The sequence below is a fragment of the Triturus cristatus genome, chromosome 4_2 (assembly GCF_964204655.1).
Source record: "Triturus cristatus chromosome 4_2, aTriCri1.1, whole genome shotgun sequence".
Classification (NCBI taxonomy): Eukaryota; Metazoa; Chordata; class Amphibia; order Caudata; family Salamandridae; genus Triturus; species Triturus cristatus.
The window spans coordinates 25493047-25515044 of NC_140586.1; the positions used below are offsets into that span (position 1 = coordinate 25493047).

Below are 21998 nucleotides of genomic sequence, written 5' to 3' on the forward strand. Positions count from 1 at the left end.
AGATAAGGAGGAATTCCGTTTTTAGGGTGTTCAGATTGAGATGGTTGGAGGTTAACCAGTTTTGGGTTTTGTGCAGGGTTCCGTTGTGTGTCTTGATATCGTCAGGAGAAGAGATTTTCATATACAACTGGGTGTCATCTGCATACATGTGATACTGGATGTTAGATGTTTGAGTATTTCAGTAAGAGGTTCAATGAACAGGTTAAAAAATGTGGGTGAGAGAGAGGACCCTTGGGGAACTCCCAGAGTTCAAGGACTGGAATTGGAGAGGGTTTGATTGGTTTTAACTCTGTGTTCTGTTATGGAGAAAAGAGGCAAACCATTTTAGTACTGAGCCGGAGAACTCCATCCTACATTTCACAAGGCTCAGGAGATTGTCATGTTTGACAGTGTCAAAAGCGAATGAGAGGTCGAGTAGTATTAATAGGCAGGATTTGTTCCGGTCAAGCATTGTAAGTGTGTCACTGACTATATGAGTGATGGCTGTTTCGGTGCTGAGGCCCTGCCGGAAGCCCGATTGGAATTGATCAAGAAGCTGGAATTCCTCAATGTGGTTACACAGTTGTACATGAACACATTTCTCAAGGAGCTTTGCCACAGTAGGGATGTTTGTGATTGGTCGGAAGTTATTCAGATCCTCTGGGTCAGCCGTAGGTTGTTTGAGAATACCCAAAACCAGATCGGACTTTAAGCTGTCCGGGATCTCGCCTTGAAGTAGGGAGGCATTAACAATCTTGGTCCAAAGTGGAACTAGGGACATTATCTCTTTAAGGAAATTGGAGGGAAGGGGATCGTTTAAGTGATTTGAGGGTTTCAGGGTAGAAAGAATGTTGAGAATGGATGTATCGTTGAAGGTTGAGAATTGACTCCAAAGAGCATAGTTTTTAGGGGCGTGACATACAGCAAGATGGGGCTGTGGGGGTAGGGGGGAGTCTGGTGAGAGTGATTGATCGATCAGGGCAGATGTGATCTTGTTAGACTTTCCAAGGAAGAAGGCCCAAAGTCATCGCAGTTTGGTTGTGGCCTGAAAATGAATGGCGATTGAATGGGAGTGTTATTGGTTTGAAGTTTAATCAGATCAACCATTATTTGGGGGCGATTTCTGCCTTTGTGCAGTTGTCTTCTGAGCAAGATTGCTTTCGCAGTTCTGATGTGTTGCACAGACTCCTTCTACATCTCAAAAGCTTAAGGAGTTCAATAGATGGAGAGGACCTCCATGAGCGTTCTGCTAGTCTCAGGTTGCGCCTGCCTGAGTTTAAGCTATCATTGAACCATGGTTTGGAGTCTTTGTTGGACTTTCTTTTTAGTTGTAGGGGGGCAATTGCATCCAGAATTTTCAGCATGGAGTTGTTGTAAGGCTCAGTGAGTTCATGGACGTCTGACATGAACGTAGAAGGAGGCAGGGACAGATTGCTACGTGATATGAGCTAATTCATGTTTGCATTTTGCAGCGATCTTTTCCAGTATATGTTTCTTTGGTTGGAATTTGTTGTTGTTCTCGTTCTAGGATGAGGAAGGTGATATAGTGATGATCAAACCAGTCACAAGGGGCAATTAATTCCAGCTCCAAATAAACTTAACATAATTAAAACTCTTTTTGATTCAATGTTTCCTTCTAAACTAACAACACAACCCTACCTTATAAATAGGGCTCCCGGTTTTATGGTATTTATTTTTTCAACATTTTCGTCTGTATTTATCCATATTTATTTTTGGCCATTTTATATGTATTTATCCATATTTATTTTGTGTTTTGTGTATAAACGAAGTTGAAAAAGTGTACATTTCCATATTTATTTAACTGATAGACGTGCACTCGTAATTTGATGTTTGTTGTGTTTTAGCAGTTTAAGCTATCAAATATTACATACCAGTACATCCACTGGTAAATACTAGCATTATATCATAAATATATATTGACATATGCCATTATTTAAATAAATTTTATCCTGTTTTTTTAATTTCCCATGCTGTCTATATTCTCAGCTGCTGGCCTATAATTCATCAAAGCCAGCACAGAGAGTCACTTAGAAGGAGCACAATTTTCTGTATTTATCCACTTTAAAAAATAAATGCAGACAGAAAACACATTGTTTTCTGTCTGTATTTATCTGTAAAAATGGAAAATAGGGAGCCTTATAATGACAATTCTTTCATCTATTACCTCATACTCTATCCCTGAAGACTAAAACACTTGCTCCTTAATAACTAAATTAGATACTTATCAGAATAACGCAATGCATGTACTACCAACTGGACTTACTGCATGCATAGACTATCGGGCGCTTTAATTCTGCTGTACTATATTTCCACTGCCGTTACCGTAACAAATGATCTCTACTTCTTCACTTAGATCTTTAAAAAAACGTGTACACTTTCTGTAGTCACCTTTCGGTCCGTTCAGATTCAGCACTTTATTTATATCACTTTTGAATTCCGCTCACATGGCACTTGGTGGTGGTTAAATTTGGCTCCTAAATCCACTTAAAGGAATGCTGTTGAGCTATATCTATTGCAGCCTTGAGTAAGCCCTGGTCTTATAGACCACTATAGGGCATAACACGTGTCGGCTGCTGCAACCCCAAATATGTATTCTGTAATACTTTGGAGAATGAGGATAAAGCCAAAAAGCTTTAAAAAAAAATAATAAAGATTTACACAATACTGCAAACTAACTGGGACTTTGCAACCTTTCTTGACCATAGGAAAACCCCATATTGATTAAGGAGGAGCACATACTTAATTATTTTCGCACTCTTACAATATGAGGCTGGTAAGGTACAGTGCCTCGAGTGAACCTCCTCCATGTACCTAAAAACAAATTGGGCAACATCATCTAGGAACACGATCCCTGGACCTCTTCTGTCCTGGGAACACCGCAAATGATTCCAGCTGAATGGAGTTGAGATTGGAGATGATTAGATCAAGGGTCGAGCCCAAGTTGTGCGTTGGGTTGTTACAAAATTCAGTCAGGGTGAGGTCAGCTAGGCAGTTTTTAAGACTATTAACAGCCTGATCATTCAGGTCAGTCCAATGTAGATTGAAGTCTCCCAGGAAGATCTGAGGACAATGGAGACCCAAGTTGGATGAGATGGTTTCCATAGTTTATTCGGCCAGAGGGCTGTTGTCTCCTGGCGGATGGTAAAAGTTGTGCAGGTTGCATAAGGGTCTGTGTTTGCGGATGTTGTCTATGCACAGATATTCACAAGATGAGAGAATTGTGGAAGGAGACTGCTTTGCTGAGAGACTGTTATGGTATATACAGGCAATGCCTCCACCAGTTCTCTTAGCTCTATCAAGTCTGATAATGTTGTGGCTAGGAGGAACTAGGTTGTCAAGGACAGGTCCTGACGAGTCATTAAGCCAAGTTTCGGTGAGTATTAGGATGTTGAGTTCCTGATCAAGGATGAGGTCAGCGATGTCCGTGGCATGTTTCACAGCTGATCTACAGTTGAGAAGCATGCATTTCAGGTGTGTTTTGGAGTCCGTATCAGTAGGCTGTGTAATTTTAACTTTCATAAGGTTAGCAGTGTTTGTTTAAGGCATTAGAGTTATGTCTGGGAGCTCTGTGCGAGCTTGGTGGAATAGTTTGAATAGGCCCCGGTATGACTGGTTTATGTCTAGGAGCTCTAAGAGGGTTTAGAGGCATAATGTGAGTAGGCCCAGTTAGGTTTGGCTTGTCCGATTGAGTGGAGTAGTATGCTAGGAGGAGGGAGAGAATGTCAGGGTCAGATAGGTAGTTCTTACATCTAATGGGTCTGGAGGGGGCATTAGGAGAGAGTGGTACTCCAGTTCCGGACGGGTGATGCCTGCTTAGGGTCAATCCTCTTCTCAGAGGGAAGAGTTGGTATTTTAGGGTATTGGTTGGTCACTTGCAAGATCAACTTCGAAGCTTTGTTGGACGATAAGTCAAAGGCTTGCTCTGAGGTGATGTTTATGAGCTTTTGTTTCAGTTTTTTGTTTTTGAAGCTCCCAGTTGATTTCCTCAAGTCTAGAGGTGGGACAGGGCTGAGGATCATTGATCGTGGAACAGGAGGGAGAGGGGCCATTCATGAGGATGGAAGTAGTCGTGGGACACGAATGGGGACGGTATGGTGAGGGGCCGTCCCCGAAGGAGGAGTTCAGGTGGTGTAAGCCAGATGGGAGCAGCAGGGGGAGGATGATTTGGAGTGGTGAAGGAGCTTGGGTGGCAGGGGAGTTAGGTTCAAGATTTAGGGAGTCACAAGGGAATGAGGCCTATTGCTGTTATTGTGTCTTGAGAGAGTCGGCTTCATGGTGTAGAATGAGTGAGCCTGCAGCGAAGTGATAGGCAAGATAGCAGTTTCTAGGTTAGTGCAAGAAGGTATGGAGGAAGTGTTAGTAAGGTAACCAATGCTATGGCTGTCAGTGAGCCCAACTATCAGTGAATGGAGGCATTCTTCCAGAGAATGGTCTGACCATCTTTTGATCACCTTACTTAACCAGCAATGCATCATTTCAATTTCTTGGATATATGAAATTCTTTTTTGATTACCTCCATATAGTAAATTGCAACGAATTAGAATCGTCTGCACCTCTGTGTAGGGTTAAATCAGCAGTGAACAAATAAAATATATGAAATACTTGGTTCTCAGGCAAACTATTTCAAATGAGAAAATATCTGAAAAATCGAGAGAACCTGGCACTCGCATGAGTCTCTTCATTCTCTAATAAATCTCAAACAACTTCCTTAATCTCTGAACTGTTCAAATAGGCGAAATCAAGGTTCGCACCTTCCAAAACAACTTCAATCACAGTCCACCGTAGCTGAAAAAAGATCACATGAATCAAGAACTCCATTTCTTCCTCCGACTTTACAGCTCACATTTCTTCACTACAGGTTTTTAAGCCATCCACCAATGGAATACCTTCTCAGCAATCTTTGAGGATAATCTGAAAACAACTGAAAAACAATCTTTTATCCTGATGATGGCATTTACTCTGATCTTGTCAGAGATTAATGTTATTTATTCGGCAACCTGAATTGTTTAGTGAATGCTTCCCTCAAAGAGGGTGGCCTTCCTTACTCACCGTAAACAGGTCTGATTACCCCAGTCATTTAAAAGAAATTGCAGGCAGATCTAAACAATCTTGCCAACGTCTGATCTGTGACTCTCCTTTCCCTGGAGTGGGAAGATTCTTTTAAAATTAGCATTTATCCAGCACAATAAAAGTATTGCCGACCACAGTCTCTTTCCTCCTTATTAGTCAGGATTCAGCAGTAGATGCAGCACCGAAACCACTACTCTTACAATCCTCGGTCTTTAACTCCTAGCTTGATGAATGCTCTACCATTCGGATCTGTTGGTGGCATTTGACAGAATTGATCACAAGAAGCTGTTTGAGAACTTAGAGCCTTGCATGTACGTTAGGCGTATAGTATTAAAATGGTTTGCTTTCTTCTTTGACTAATAGAAAACAATTAGCATTTCGAAACGTATATCTAAAGCTGCTTTGGTAACGTACAGTATCCCTCATATCTCGATAATATCTCTGGTGCTGTTTAATCTTTACAAGGAACCTCTCAGAAGTATGTTGGAGAAAACAGAGTTGGCCACCTATGTGTAGATTTACCTGAAGATCTCAGGGATTCAAGATAAGGTATGCAAAGAAACCAGATCAACAAAAATTAAAAACTGGATGTCCGCTAATCTCCTAAACCTTAACCCAGAGAAAACCAAGTGCCTCCTAATCAAAAGCACGCCACAACAAAATAAATCAAGACTTGCTTACGTTAAGCTCCTGAAGACTCATCGTGCAGAACAAATTGCTACCAAAGCCTGTGCAATTTTGTACACTAAAATGGGGGCGAGCCACTTAAGGTTGGAGCCAGAACCCTAACTTGTATGCTACTCAAGGTTACTCTTGGACCATCCCGCCCAAATCGAGCTGAGATTTAATGTGGCTTCTGCCAGCCGCCCACGCTCTACCATTATGCGTTGAGAATTAAAAACAAGGCATAAACCTTTGGTGTAAAAATGAGAGAAAGAGGTAGCCATCTGATGGGTGAATTGCATAATGTGAAACCAGACAAACTAGGACCAATTTTTGTTTCCCCACTTTACCGAATCGTATGATGCTAGGCATATATCTTATAGAACCTCTTTTTTTGTTCATTATCACATACTGGAGTGTCTTCCAATACACGAGTTCAGGGTGTGCACTGTACAAAATAGTCTGCAATATTAAAGTGAAACACTTCTCCATGTAAAAGAAATTCTTTTTTAATTTTTTTTTTATTTTGACCACTATCATATTTTCACATGATGTTTGTTGCATGATTTTGAAGCCAACTATTTTCAGTGCTCGGCTTGTGCACGTTCTCTTAGAGCCCAGCCAGACCCTTGTCTTGGCTCTCCCCTTAAATTTGGTGACTTGCTCTTCTCTATTGTATTCTATCAAAACGAGTACATTTTTTCTCTAGCATAATGTTTTCCAGTAGTAGCTCAATCTTTGGTGCTTTCTAAATTGACTATTGTATACTTTGTATTTGTCGCTGTGTGTTCCTCCCATCTAACCCCCAGTAAAAGATAATACACTCTGCAGAAAAAAATTGACCAGTTAACCTCCCTCCTCAAAGATTATCACTGGCCCCCTCTTGAGGCCAGAATAAAGTAGAAGTTGGCTTGTATCACCTATGAGATGCTTCACCTTAATACTCCAGCGTACCTACTCGTTATCAGAAGACATGGGGACACCAAGAATCTAAGAATTACCAGTTGTTAAGTAAGACTGGCGGAATGCTTATTGATCTTTCAGAAAAAAACGGAAGACTTTACTGTTCAACCTACACCTAATATACAATCATTTGTTGCTCCAGCAATCAGTGTATCTTTATATAAAGTACTTGTCCCATGTCTCTTGTCAATTCCTTTTCACAAACGCCTTCCTTCTTTTTCCCTCATCCTTCTATCCAGTCTTACCTTCCAGTTGCCATGCTCACTCTTCACCGCACTGGCATCCAGATACACTCCCAGCCAATCAGATGACTTTACTACACCTGTCCTTTATTCAACGTCTCTGTCCTGTCACTTTATCCTTCACACCATCCTCACTGCAATTGTACTTATCTTACCTTCCATCAGCAAGCGCCCAGAGTATGTATACCTATATCTCTTGTTCTATTTATTTTTGTGATGTTGTTGATATTTACACAGTTGGATGTACTGTGTGCTGATAACCTTGAGTTCGGAGCTCGTTATAAGAAGGCATAAATATTTAATATGAACTTCATGTAGACCCCATTTGACGACTACTTGAACACATGCATCACAACAACAAGAATTTATACCTGGCAACATTGCAGAAAAAAATGAAGACTTGCTGAATACACCTTGATGATGGAATGTTTTATCACAAACGGTACCCTTTTTATGAGTTGTTCTTCCGTGTCATGATAGTATTTTGTCTCCTCCACCGAGTTCAGTGGTGTTTGAACAATTTTTTCATGGGGGTGCTGGCTACACACAAGTTAGATAAAAATATAGGAGACTTGAACAATGACTGTTTGACTAATCAATCTAATGAATGACATAAACCTGTCTAGTTGGATAGTGTAAGGCTGTCCTAATACTTTTTTGCTTCATTGGTGGAATAAGACACTCATATTTCTAACTATGTATGAAGTGTGCCATTACTTGTGTCTGGTCAGTTAGTGTAAACACATTCCCCATTGAAATGGTCTTCAGATACAATTAAGCCACAACCAGAGGAGTGCTAACATAGTTTCTTATGTAACAGCCAGTTCTTTGTCACAACTTATGATGTACAGTTGGAAGAATTTAACACTTCACAATTTCTGACCACACCACATGAGGTAAACGTCTGAAGCTCACAAAACATTTGCGTCATTGTATACATGTTTGTGTCCAATTATAATCCTGAATGTAATACAGAAATTTGAAACAGCACACCTGGGTCAGTCTGAAACTTCAATCTACTGCGGAACTAACGCTTATAGCGTAAATAGTGCCAGGAATACCAATGACCATCGCAAACGCTGTGATAGGGTTTATAACACCATAAGCCAGTGGTTCCCAAACTGTGAGCAGTGGCTCCCTTGGGAGCCATCAAACCTATCCAGGGGAGCCGTGCACCAAGCACTTTAATGCATTTAATGTTGAAGGATCTGTTGGCTTCAGTTAAACTAATTAGACTTAAACGCATGATGTCAATTTGTAAGTGACATGCCTAAAGCTGCAAACATAGTGCTTAATTGATAGCATGTCGAGGAAGATAACCTCCATATTTCACTGGATCCCCATGTTCCAACACTCCTAAAGTATGTGGAAGATGCCTGATTTATTTTGTTAGACTCGTTATTAGTTTTGTTTTTTTCCAAATGCATTTTACACCAATGCAAATTATCAGGAAAGTACAGTCTATGGTCTGTCCATAAAACACATTATTATTAAGTATTGACACGTACTTGAACCACCGGTACTACCAGTACACACTTCTTTCAGTACACACACATTTCCAGACAGACCTGCTCTGTCCTTGAGGACAGGGAAGTAAAACACTATATATACGGCATAATGGCAACCCTTGGAAGCAAGAACGAGGGCCGTTTAAAAAAAACAACAAAAAAAACTGAGGAATTTATTTGGCTTGCATTGATTTGGAGGCAAATTTAGGAAGGAGACAGCAAAAATAAAGCTCTGTGGTTTGAGAAATCGTGAGTCACCCTGCTGAGACAGGTGTGTTGGCACGTATGACATCGGTAGAAATGAAAGTGCATGCAAATATTCTTCAAGAGCAGAAACACTTTGTTGATGGGGCCTACATGCCTAGGGGTGCTATCTAGCACTGTAAGTGGGATACAAAAATTGAGGGTACTCTAAAAAAAGGCATGGGCAAAGAAGTGTATCTAGGAATATATTTTATTAGAGGTGCCGCCTTAGTAATATAAAATACCCTGCCTATATGATTATAATACCTTCATCAGCGTCATCCCAATTATTTTCAGGGAGACAAATGCAAGTACTCCCGAGGCCGGGCTTACATGCCCCCCACCTTTCAAATAAAATAACATTGGGAAGCCACAGGCAATGGCCAATGGGTCAAGGGAGCCACGGGTCAAAAAAGTTTGGGAACCACTGCCATAAGCAATATAGTTCCATTACAGAAATATTTTATAGTAGTGTGTGTGTGTGTGTGCGCGCTATGCAATGGTAAACTTGCTTCACTCCGAACACATTTCCTTAGTAATAACTTATTTTTATATAGCATTTCAAGCCACACTTCAACCATTTCTAAGCACTGTTAATAACTGGTTTCACTATTAGCCAGTGGATATTTGCCAAAATCGAAAGGTTGAGCTAGCCTTGTTAACTCAAACTCATAACCTGTAGATAACAGTAGTTGGTGGCAGATGTTTAACTAACTAAGCCATCATTCTAACAAGACAATGCTCCTTCTTTATTGGCCCAGCTTATGCACGCAGGTGACCAGGCCACATAATTAGCCCGTAGAATTTTGTGAATTAGAAATAGGCTCTCTTCAGAATTATCTACTTAACTAAACAAATTATATAGATTATTTGCAGCTTAAAGCACAACAGGTGACTCTTGTCTGAAAGCATTTAGACTAAAACTTCAGGCTGAAAGATTCTGTGAATATGTTCAAATAAATCCTGTTTCGACTGTTCGTTGTTTTCTCTGTTTAGCTCAAGCTTTAGTCATGACGGTTCCCCGAGTTAGGGTTTGTGCCTTGCTGTATTATAGCAGAGGGAGGACAGTGCCAAATGGTCAGAGTTTTGTGACATAAAACACCCAGATGAATACAAAAGCGCTCATTGCTCCCTCAATGTCATCACCAGACTGCACCCTAGTCGGGTGTTGTATTTATGAATGGAAGAGTCACAACATAGACAAGTAGAAAAAGTGAACCTACCATGTCCCTTAACAACCATGAGAGCTGTCTCGTTTCAGAAACTCAAATTACAAAATAAAATGTACGAGTAGTGCATACCTTTAAGCTTATGCTAGCTACCATTTGTGTTTAGTATAAATGGAACTTTATAGCCTCATAGGTTGTGTGAATGCAACTTTCTACTTAAATAAGTTTTCCTAACAGTGTTTTACATTAGAGATATTCATTTATTGTTCTCGCTCTCAGGTTTTAACCTTGGTAAGCACTACATTTCTTTGCCATCTTTCCAATAGCATCTCAGATCATTCAAAGTGTGTAAAGAGATCTCTTTTGGTAGTATGAACTTTGACAGTAGATCCCACTACCTTATTTAGCATTGATGGAAACAATGAGTTTCTGATGGTGGCCCACCTGCAAACTGCCGCCAGCTAAACTGTGTTGGAAGGCCAGTCTGGTTTAGTTGCGGACGGCCTGCTGACAATGTTTCTTTCTGTTATCAATAGCCATGCCTTGAATACCCAGCATTGGGAAAGCCAGTAGGTCTAGTCTTTAGGACCTTTTGGTGATGATGTGCCATTTTGTAGACACATGCGTGAGTCATGCATCCATGCCTACAAAATTAGGCGTGCAACATTTGTTTTTATATTTTTATCGATCTGAGATTGGGTCAATAAAAAAAATAGCAGAAGTAATTTGTTGCCTTGTGCCCCCTCCTCCCAAGGAAAAAAAGTTATTAAAAAAAAAAAACACAAAAAAAACTGTGGGTGTAGTGGACAACTGTGGAGCGGGTGGCGGAGAAGCAGCTAGAAGTGGGGAGGGAAAAAGCAGCAAATGTGGGAGAGCAACATAGGGGGAAAGCAAACAAGCTAGAAAGCTACATATAGAATGGGTAGGGTGGGGATTTGGCGGGGGAAGCACATGAGCGAGAACTTGCAACACAAGGGTGACACCAACATGGTGCGTGGTGGGTATTTGGTGGGACAGAGAGAAACACGAGGGGGAGGGTGGAAAACACATGCACTCTCATGGTGTGCTAAATAAGAAAGGAACCCGAAGCAACCAAGGACTGGTTACATCCTAGTTAGGGCTCATCAGCCAGGTATAGCTTGGTTTCAGTGCCTAAGTGTGCATGGGACCCACGTGTGGGCAGAGCCATCTTACTTACGGCGACACACTAAAGTAAACAAAAAAGTGATGCATGAAAGTGCTTATTTTCCAGTTCAGGGAGAACCTTGCTTGGCAGTTCGGGCTGGACGGTTCTCATAGGAGTAGGTTCAATATTGATTTGCATATGGTTGAGTCCAAAATGAGGTGGCATGGTGTGCAAAATACCTATGGGCTGGAATGCGGCCTGAGTAATTATCAGTAGCTGAGATTAATTCAATCTTTCTATTCATCTCATTTTTGTATACTTTAGGGTACCCAAAAATGCGTGGCATAGTTTTTATCTGAAGAACGGTGGAGCCCTGCAGTTTTGTTCTTTTGTGGTATATACATTTCGGGAAATACCATTTTCAGGTACACTGATTGTTTTGCCTCTTTCTGAAGCAAATAAAATTGATGCTGGCTAAAAACAGCACACCTCCCTTGCCTTGCTTGTTGAGTTTTCCAAAAAAAGCAGTGCTTGGTAGGTGTGTGAAGCTGCATACACTTTGAGCCAAATTCTGCAACCTTCTTGCATTTTGGTGGTTTTGCCGCTTCCTTTGCATTATCTACGCCACTATTTTCAGGTGGGGTAGGGTTTTATTGGAAGGTATGTAGCTATGTACACCGATAATCTATTGGAATTATCACTTATTATACGCACACATTTAGATTTATATGACTCTAAAATTGTAGGTGTGTTATATTCCCATAGCGTTATGGATATTCCAAATTTCTGTAAGATACATAAGTCATCTATTTCTGAATTCAGAGTCTCAGGTAAAATTAAAAATGGCTAGCTTTCCTTGACATACATTTTCTGCTCATATTATTTTTCAGTGCCATTAGATAATTGGCCAGTACACATTGAAAATTATTGTAAGTCAGTGATTTGGCTGTGGATATTGTGTGTTTTCCGGCAAACTATAAAAGTTGCATATATCTGTGGCCGAACGTCTGTGGGCAATGTTCATTTAGTACCAAATATTAGAGATGCAAATCTTGATAACTATTATTTTTTCCAATGGTATATTTACTTTTGTGTGAATTCACTGAAGATATTCTGCCGGGGTACCTTGGACAACCTACACAAATGATCCATTGATTAATTTATAATGGTATCTAGATCTCTGATACATACAGTTTCCTGTGTCGCCTTTCACTACAAACCGCATAAACTACAACAAAAGGACATATTGACCATAACATAATGGGAAATAATTTTTTCTCCTTTTAATCTGTTTCAGAAACTGCAGGAGAGGGTGAAGTTAGCACAGCTCATCTTTTGTTGAACCCATTTGCTTTAAAAAAAAAAGGGGGAAAAACACTACTCTCTTTTAAAAAAAATTGCGGTCTGAACGAGACTATTACTTATAGATTCCTTACCTTAGAATTACCCCCAGGCGTCAGTCTGGATTTGGAGAATTTTTCTTCAGCAATACCCCTGCGCATTGGTAGGTGGTGTCGGTCGACTGCGTCCGTCGTAGACGACGCGGTCGCCGGGATGACGTTGCGGTGCCTACTTTGACGCCGCCCCTGCGCGTTGACGTCATTTCTTTCTTTTTCCGTGCCAGCCTAGTGCAGATCCGGAGAGAGCTTGCCCTTTAGTCATTTTTTGAGTAAACTTTTTTGACGTCTTTTTTTGAGTCTTCGACTCCTGGTGAGTGAGGAATGACCCATCATCAGACTGGATTCAAGCCTTTTGACTCCTGTAACAAGCTGATGTCCATGACGGATCTGCACCTCATGTGCCTCTTATGCCTGCAGCGTGACCACGACCCGAAGTCGTGCTCCGAATGTCAGGCCATGAATCCGAAGTCTTTGCGGGAGTGGTCCCGAAAGCCTCTGGAGGTCCGGCAGTCAGCTCCTCGTCGCTCCCGGTCTCGCTTGAGGGGAAGGTCTCGAGACCGGTCGGGGAGCCACCACACCGCGTCCAAGACGTCGCACTCTTTCGGTAAGTCGAAGCACAAGAAGAAGGCGAAGAAGCACTGTCGCTCTTCACCTTCTTACCCACCCCCCGTCAGTCGGCTGACGTGACGTGGGACCCGGAGCATCGTCGCTCTAAGGCTCCGTCTCCGGTGCCGGACTCGGAGACGACTTTGTAATTCCCCCCCCCATCCCCCCCGTCCGGGAGCCAGGGCGTCCCTTGCCCAGCTCCGTGCGTTCTACGAAGCCCTCCACCATGTTTTTGGGAAGCCCGTCACCGCTGGTGCGCCTTCAGGGCCCACGGAGTCAGTTCGGGGGCCCTGGGCCTTTGATGCCGGCGGCTCTGGCACCGGAAGGCGCCCGTGGATGCAGACCTGGAACCGGATCGATGCCAGTCGACCTTACTCGACCTTCCCCGGTGCCGATGCCAGCTTTGCTCCCTGACGACGACGCCCCATCCTCATCCCCGAGATGGACCCAGATCGATGTCAGCCGATGTCAAATCTGACGCCGGAGGGTATTTTTGTTCCCCTGTTCGTCCCAGGGGTTCCCTAGCGCCCTGAGCGTGGTGATGAGGAGTGGGCGGGGTCTGACAGACCAGCTGGAAGAACGGGACTGGAGAGAGGAATTGGTTGACCCCAGTGGTCTTGATCCCTCCCCAGACCTTGGCATACTTTCTCCCCTAACCATGGTTACGGAGGAGGGAGCGTCCTATGCTGTGGTTTTCAAACAAAAATCTTAGTGTTTTACGACTAAAGGGCTTAACAGTCAATTGATTAAAAGCCTCAACACTTTCTGATGTTAGTTGCATTCCAAATAATAATGTAAAACAAAATAACCTAAAAATTTGATGTTCAGGAATTACTATGGTACATAGCATTTCAGTTCTTCCAGCTCTTCCAGGCAGGTGTGCCACTTTATCCTAATGAAATGGACTGCAAGTTATCTGTCATAATGGAGAGTGAGGAAAAGCAAGATCCCAGGTTTTAGTTTGTGGTGCTTTGCTCTTAATCGTGTTTTGCTGTTTACTTGAGCCACTAAATGTGCCAGCCAGTCTAAAACCACACGTGAAGCAGTTCTATGATAGCTACTTAGATGTATGTCACCATGCACTTTCCTCTGTCGCTTTGGGTTTTCACTCACAGCTCACTTTCCCACCCTAGGAGGAAGAACCAAAGCCAGTAGAACCTGCCGCCGAAGTTGAAACACTGCCACCACAGGAGAAAACCCCTGAAACGTAAGTATTCTCTTGGTTCTAAGAATCCTGGCCTTCTTTTTGTTACCAGAACCCTCGTTTAGAGAAACTTGCCATATTTCCAATTGTAAACAGTGCCCATGTAACGGGACACATGCGAGTGGCAGATGAAGTACCACATGACCTTAAAAACTGGCATGCGATGTTGCTTGTGCTGAGTGGTGACGAGGATGAGAAGGAACTCCCACAGGAGCATGTCACCAAGGTTTGTGATTTACATAAGTGGCGTCAAAAAGACTGAAATGTTAATTAAATGTGCATCAGCGGATGTCTGTGGTTCCTATATTGATTAATTTCTTGAACTGAATGTTATGGTATGATGTAGATTGCTAAACACACAAACGGAAGGGGTGAAAGGCAAATTCTCTGTACTCCGGCCTCCCCAATCACACAATCGTAACACAAACGTAGGAGTAGCGAGTGGTATTAATAGGGTGGCACGTGCTCAGTGAAAAAATACTGCCCACACTCACAAATCTGTGCCATGCTTCATCATTGGGCTTGCTTCAATACACCCCAGCGCAGACCAATGCCTAGGGTGGAGCAAAAGGGAGAGGAGACAATACAAAAAACACACAAATAATGTACAGATATATTTGGGATCACCGAAAGAAAAGTGCAGTGAAGGTTAAAACTAGTACGGTGGTGTCTCTGCTCAACAATTTATTCTGGGACCCACCAGCTAGATCTAAAATTGTGAAGGATGGTGGTGATAGGAAAGGATTGAGTTCCTTCACCCCTCCTTACTGCCAAAGTGATTTTTAGATTGTGCATAATTATTTTGGATGGTTAGTCACCTCAATGTGATGTTTATGTAAAACAATAAAAAAAAAATTGTAAACGCCAATGTTAAGCACTTCTGTCTCTAAAAGATCTATATTTCTATCAGTATGTACGCACGCACGCCTATATATTCACTGAAAAACTATGGTTAAAGTGAAGTTATTGTTCGCTTGGTTAAAACACTGTATCACATGTTTAAAACAACCTCAGAAATTCACTTAAAAACAGGTAAGTGCAATAATGGTTACAAATTAAAGCCCACACACAAAGTTTTATTTAAAAACAGTTAGTCATAACTTCAAATTAACTTTAGTTTTATTTTCAGGGAATTTTTTTTTTTTTTTGATAATCTATTACATTGAACCTCTATGAAGGTGTGTGCATTCTACATTGCTGCACACAGCCTGACTCTATGCACTTGGTGTTCACCACAGGACCTGGCCTCTGGTCAGGTCATGCCCATCCATCTGCGGGTGGCCCAGCCGTGCACTGCTAAAGGCACAGCTGGGGATGGATCCTTCACTGCACATAACTTTTGGGTTGACCGCAGGGCCTTTGCTAATGGCACTGTGACAAATCTACACACAATTTGGCATAAAATTAGAGCTATTAATTTTCTATTGTTTTGTCAATTTTTGTGCCAAGGCATCATAAGGGGTATAGTTAAAGGGGGGGGGGGGGGGTCAAGTGCATTTTCATTTGCTAAGAACTTGGCAGTTGTTTGATAAATCTAGGTGAAATATGGTTGGCAGATACAAAGTTACAGCATTGCAGGTATATCCGGTTTTGCAAATGGGGAGCAAAGTTAAAAGGTTGGAGTTTCAAAACATTTTTATTTACTAATTACTTTGATTCTGTTTGATAGATTTCTCTGAAATGTGGCATAGACTTAGTAAGTTTAACATACTCTTGGTATTCTCAATGTCTTGCAAGTGGAGACTTTTAATGTCCTTTTAATAATCCGTCGACGACGGAAGACTCTGGAAATTGATCGTTGCCAATATTGTCAGAGAGGGTGATTCAAACACTGTTGTTGACGGATCGCCCGTTGATGGGGTTCCTGTTGACGAAGTCGTAGTCACAACCCTCGACAAAGTGTTCGTCGTCGCTGAAGCCGTCGACTATGCCGTCGATGAGGAAATTGACGTCATCGTGTTTGTCGACGATGCTGTCACCACGGCCGTCGACGATGTAGTCGTCGACATAGAAGTCGTATTTAGTGGAAGTCCTCGACGACGGGTCTGTCGATGCTGCTTTTTTTGTCGACGAAGCCTGTTTGAGTGGTGTGACAGGCAGAGAAGCAGTAGAGGATTTCTTTAGGCCTGATTCCTTAAGTTTAAGGGCTGTTTTATCGGCAGTGAAGGATTTCTCTGCATTTAATATCTTTGAATCAGCCTTTAATGAGGTAGAGCCCTCACTTGTACGCTTCCTCTCAGCTGAGGATGGCCCAGGGCTGTCTTCAACATCAGATCCAGAGTCTGATTTTGATTTCTTCTTCTGGAGCCATAACAATATTATGGCCTCTCTTTCCTTTAGAGTTTTGGCTGAAAAGGTTCTGCAGTATTTACAGTCCTTGGCTGTATGTTTAGGGTAAAAGCAAGAAAGACAGTCCTTGTGTGGATCTTCAGAAAAAAAACCTTGCCTTCCCACAGAATTTACAGGGCCTAAAAAGCCTCTTCTTAAAACCCTCTGGCATCTTTGAAGCAAAGAAGGTAGAAAGACAATACCTTGAGGTTAATTCTAGCAGGGTCAAAAGTTCACTCAGTGACAAACTGAGCAGAGCTCAGGGAGACCCCCGTTCGAGGCATATGAGCTGCAGATTGTACACTTAGCATAGGTCGCCATCTGGTGTTGGGCCCGGATGTTTGCAGTTTGTTTTTCTTCTTGGACCGTCTTTGGAAGTCACGAGTTTGGTGACTCCTCCTTCGGTCCGTACTGCGCATGGGCTTCGGCTCCATCCTCAGATTGTTTTTTTCCGCCATCGGGCTCGGATGTGATACTTCGTGCTCCGGCTTCGAACTTCTACGGTTCCAGCCTCGACGGAAAATCCTCGATTCTTCGAGTTCCTTCATCATCTTCATCTCTCGAAGCGGCACTTTTTCCATCCCGTACATCGACACCGGCCTTCGGGCCCTCCGCGACTCCGGTCCCGGCCGATGGAAAGGACTCCGTTTAAAAAGTGCCCAAAATGTGGGTCTAAATTTCCCCACACCGACCTCCATCAGGTGTGTAACCTTTGCCTCTCTCCGGAACACGAGGCTCGAGACTGCCCCGCCTGCAAGTCTTTTCGATCGAAGAAAACGATCCGAGATCGAAGGGCTCGACGCACCATGGCGCACTCATCCTCGACAGCTCCACCGGACATCTTCGGAGACGACGCCGAAGCTTCGGGGCAGACACACACCGAACTGGGAGAAGACATCGTCAGCGCTTCCGAGGCCGACGACTCCGACCTGGAGGACGTAACACCAGGACAGCGGGCCGTGAGTACAATGCCCCCTCCCAGCCCCGCACCGAAAACCAAAGAGACTCCGGTTACTCCCTCGCCTGCCGGCCTGGGCAAAACCAAAACCAAAGCCTCGATCACCCCACCTTCGGGCCCGGTGTCGAAGCACTCAAAGTCTCACGGCAGCTCGGGATCGAGCCAGCCGACGCCCGGTGCCGATAAACACCACTCGGCACCGAAGCCTGCAAAATCCAGCTCGACTCCGAAACCACCGGTGCCGAAGCCTGGACACTCGGCGCCGACCAAACACAAACAGAAATCGGTCGGCACCGACGCTCCGGCGCCGAAACAGCATTCGACGCCGAAACACACGGAGACCTCCAAAAAGCAGGGCGTACACAGAACATCGAAACCTCCGGTTCCGAAATCGCCGGTGCCGACAGACGACTCGGCGCCATTGGCTCTGTTTACACCAGACCCTTTACAAAAGACTTTGTCCAGAGATCCAAAGACTGGCCTTTTGACTGTGATTACTAAGAAGCGTCGCCTTGAGGCTCCGGCTCCTCCTCCTCCACCCAAAAAGAGGGACTCAGCTACTTCTCCCCTTAGAGTACCCTCCCCACTGCCACCCCCCCTCCCACCACCACCCCCTCCACCTTTACCTCACTACGATCCGGCCCCATCCCCAGACCCGGATGACGGGGACCCGGACAATGACCCAGGGGACGCCCCAATGGATCCCACTCCACCAGGGACCCCAGATCCATGGGAGGATTATAATAACCCTGATGTACCCAATGTACCTCAAGACGACCTATACCCATCAAGGCCGTCTCCTCCAGAGGACTCTTTAGGGTTTCACCATTTAGTGCAGAGAGCAGCACACTACCATGGGGTGGACATGCACACGGAACCAGTGGAAGAAGACTTCCTACTGGATACATTTGATTTACAAGATCGTTCCACTGCTATTTTACCCATGCTTAAGGGTGTCACCAAGCACGCTACAGAGGTATTCAAAGACCCTGTCAGAGCCAGAGTACTAAACCCTAGAATAGAGAAGAAGTACAAGGCGGCACCCACAGACCCTGCATACATCAAGGGCCCTGCTCCTCTAGATTCCCTAGTTGTCTCCACAGCTAGAAAGCGGGCTAACTCCCAATCCTCAGGAGATGCCCCACCACCAGACAAGGAATCTAAACTTCTGGACGCGTCTGGTAAACGCACCGCCTACCAGGCTGCAAACATGTGGCGCATTGCAAATACACAAGCACTGCTTGCGCGATATGATAGAGCACACTATGATGAATTAGAGGCTCTTATGCAGCACCTTCCAGAGAAATACAAACGCCAAGCTCATGACCTGATACAGGAGGGCAAACTAATCACAAACACCTCCATTAAGTGTGCCCTCGATGCAGCAGACACTGCTTCTAGAGCCATAAACACCAGTGTCCTGCTTCGCCGCCATGCCTGGCTCAGGATATCAGGGTTCAAGCCTGAGGTCCAGACATCAATACTTAATCACACCTTTGACCAGCAAACACTCTTTGGCCCAAAGGTAGACGAAGCGCTCGAAAAAATGAAGAAAGATACAGACACAGCGAAGTCTATGGGAGCGCTCCAGACCCAAGCCTCTAAGCGTTCCTTTCGACGCTCGTCCTTTCGTGGCACAGGTAGAGGCTCCTCCACCGATAATGCCTCTACCTCCTACAAATCCCCTCCTCAAAATACCTTTTCAAAGGGCAACCAAAGAGGTGGTTACAGAGGCAACAACAATAAGGGCAGGGGCAAAACCAACAATACCCGTTCTGCCACCCCACCCGCACAATGACTCCCCTTCGCTCCCCCCAGACCATTCCACTCCGGTCGGGGGCAGACTACAAGATTTTATCCACGTATGGGAGTCCATAACATCGGACAAATGGGTGACCCAAATCATTCGGTCAGGGTACTGCCTCGAGCTAACATCTACCCCACCCAATATCCCACCAAGGCACCGTCCAATGTCCCAAGAGCATTCCACACTGCTCAAACAAGAGGTACTCTCGCTCCTCCAGAAACACGCCATAGAGCAGGTACCCGGCAATCAACGAAATCTAGGGGTCTACTCCCTATATTTCTTAATCCCAAAGAAAGACGAGACCCTCAGACCCATTCTGGATCTCCGGCCTCTAAATGCCTACATACATTCAGACCACTTTCACATGGTCACCTTACAACAAGTCCTCCCACTCCTCTGCCAGGGAGACTTTCTCACAACACTGGATCTGAAAGACGCGTACTTTCACATTCCAATACACCCCTCTCACAGAAAATACCTCAGGTTCGTGGTGGACGGGCAACATTACCAATTCAAGGTTCTCCCCTTCGGGGTCACCACTGCACCACGGGTGTTTACCAAATGCCTAGCAGTAGTAGCAGCACACCTCAGACGTCAACATGTTCACGTCTTCCCTTACTTAGACGACTGGCTCATAAAAGCCGCGTCCTACCACCAATGCGTGCAACATACAAACAGCACCATCCAACTGCTTCATCAGCTAGGCTTCACGGTGAACTACCAAAAGTCCCACCTCATACCATCTCACACAAAGCAATATCTCGGGGCCACCATAGACACCTCAAAAGGTATTGCCTATCCAAACTCAGCCAGAATCACAAGCATTCTAGCCTTACGCAAAATATTCCTTCCTCAACACTCTCTACCAGCAAGAGTGTTTATGAAGCTCATAGGGATGATGGCGTCTTGCATCTTCATAGTGCCCCATGCAAGACTCCACATGCGTCCACTTCAGGAGTGCCTAGCACAACAGTGGAACCAGGCCCAGGGTCAGCTGACGGATCTGGTGTTGGTGGACGGCCGCACACATCACTCTCTGCAGTGGTGGAACACCACAAACCTTTCCAAGGGACGGCCGTTCCTGGACCCGGTTCCCCAAGTGACTCTAACAGCGGACGCATCGCTCTCCGGCTGGGGAGCGCACCTCTTACACCTCACAATGCAAGGTCTATGGACGCCACAGCAAAAAACGCTCCACATCAACCATCTGGAGCTTTTGGCGATCTTTCTAGCCCTAAAATCTTTCCAAAAGCAGATTTCAGGCAAAGCAGTCCTCATTCGCACAGACAACATGACTGCGATGTATTATATACAGAAACAGGGGGGGACACACTCTCCCCAGCTCTCCCGCTTAGCCCAGAGCATATGGAGATGGGCAATTCCCCAAAACATTTTTCTCCTGGCACAACATGTTCCAGGCGTACAAAACACCATAGCAGATCTGCTCAGCAGACAGACTCAACAACTACACGAATGGGAACTGCATCCACAAGTTCTTCACCCATTCTTCCGACAGTGGGGGCATCCTCAAATAGACCTCTTCGCCACCCACGAAAACAAAAAATGCCCAAGCTTCGCCGCCAGATACCCACACCCATTGTCCAAGGGCAATGCGATATGGATGAACTGGTCAGGCAGATTTGCATACGCCTTTCCACCTCTCCCACTAATTCCATTAGTGGTCAGGAAACTACAACAGCACTCCCTCACACTCATTCTGGTAGCTCCGACGTGGGCCAGACAGCCGTGGTACACCACGCTACTACAACTATCAGTGGTACCACATCAAAAACTGCACCTTTCCCCATGCCTCCTAACCCAGAACCATGGAGAAATCAGGCACCCGGACCCAGCTCAGCTCAACCTGGCGATCTGGCTCCTGAAATCTTAGAATTCGGGTACCTTAACCTTCCCCCTGATTGCATGAACATCATCATGGAAGCCAGACGTCCTACCACTAGAGCATGCTATGCCGCAAAGTGGAAAAGATTTGTAATGTACTGCCGTAACAATACAATCAACCCTCTAGATGCATCCATACAACACATCATATGCTATCTGCTCCATCTTCACAGGTGTAACCTGGCGTATTCATCCATACGCCTACACCTAGCAGCGATCGCTGCCTATCTACAAAACAGACAGCATTTGTCACTCTTCAGAGTGCCCGCTATTAAAGCCTTCATGGAAGGCCTTAAACGAGTACTTCCTCCCAGGGCACCACCCTCCCCTGTATGGAATCTAAATTTGGTCCTTACACGACTAATGGGTCCGCCCTTCGAACCAATGCACAAATGTGAGCTACAATTTCTCACCTGGAAAACAGCTTTCCTTGTAGCTATCACTTCCCTTAGAAGGGTTGGTGAAATACAAGCGTTCACCATACAGGAACCTTACATACAAATGCATCACAGCAAGGTCATACTTCGAACTAATCCGAAGTTCCTGCCCAAAGTCATTACCCCCTTCCACCTCAATCAATCAGTGGAATTACCTGTCTTCTTTTCGCAACCCCAATCTGTTGCGGAAAGGGCCTTACACACACTAGATGTGAAAAGAGCGTTGCTATATTACATACAAAGAACGCAACCCTTCAGGAAGACCAAACAGTTGTTCGTTTCCTTTTCTCCACCACATAAAGGCAACCCCATCTCAAAATCAGGGATAGCTAGGTGGATTGTAAAATGCATACAAATTTGCTATCAGAAGGC

At 44.4% G+C, this 21998-nt stretch overlaps 1 protein-coding gene across 4 annotated transcripts in view; it reads left to right on the forward strand.

The window, feature by feature from the left end:
- The window catches only part of SARNP (SAP domain containing ribonucleoprotein), a 543793-nt gene that overhangs the window by 177683 nt on the left and 344112 nt on the right, over window positions 1-21998 (forward strand). For all 4 annotated transcript variants that reach the window (XM_085600267.1, XM_085600265.1, XM_085600266.1 and 1 more), the window contains exon 4: window positions 14124-14197. In XM_085600267.1, coding sequence (XP_085456393.1) covers window positions 14124-14197 — 74 coding nt within the window. The remainder of the gene's footprint in view (window positions 1-14123; window positions 14198-21998) is intronic.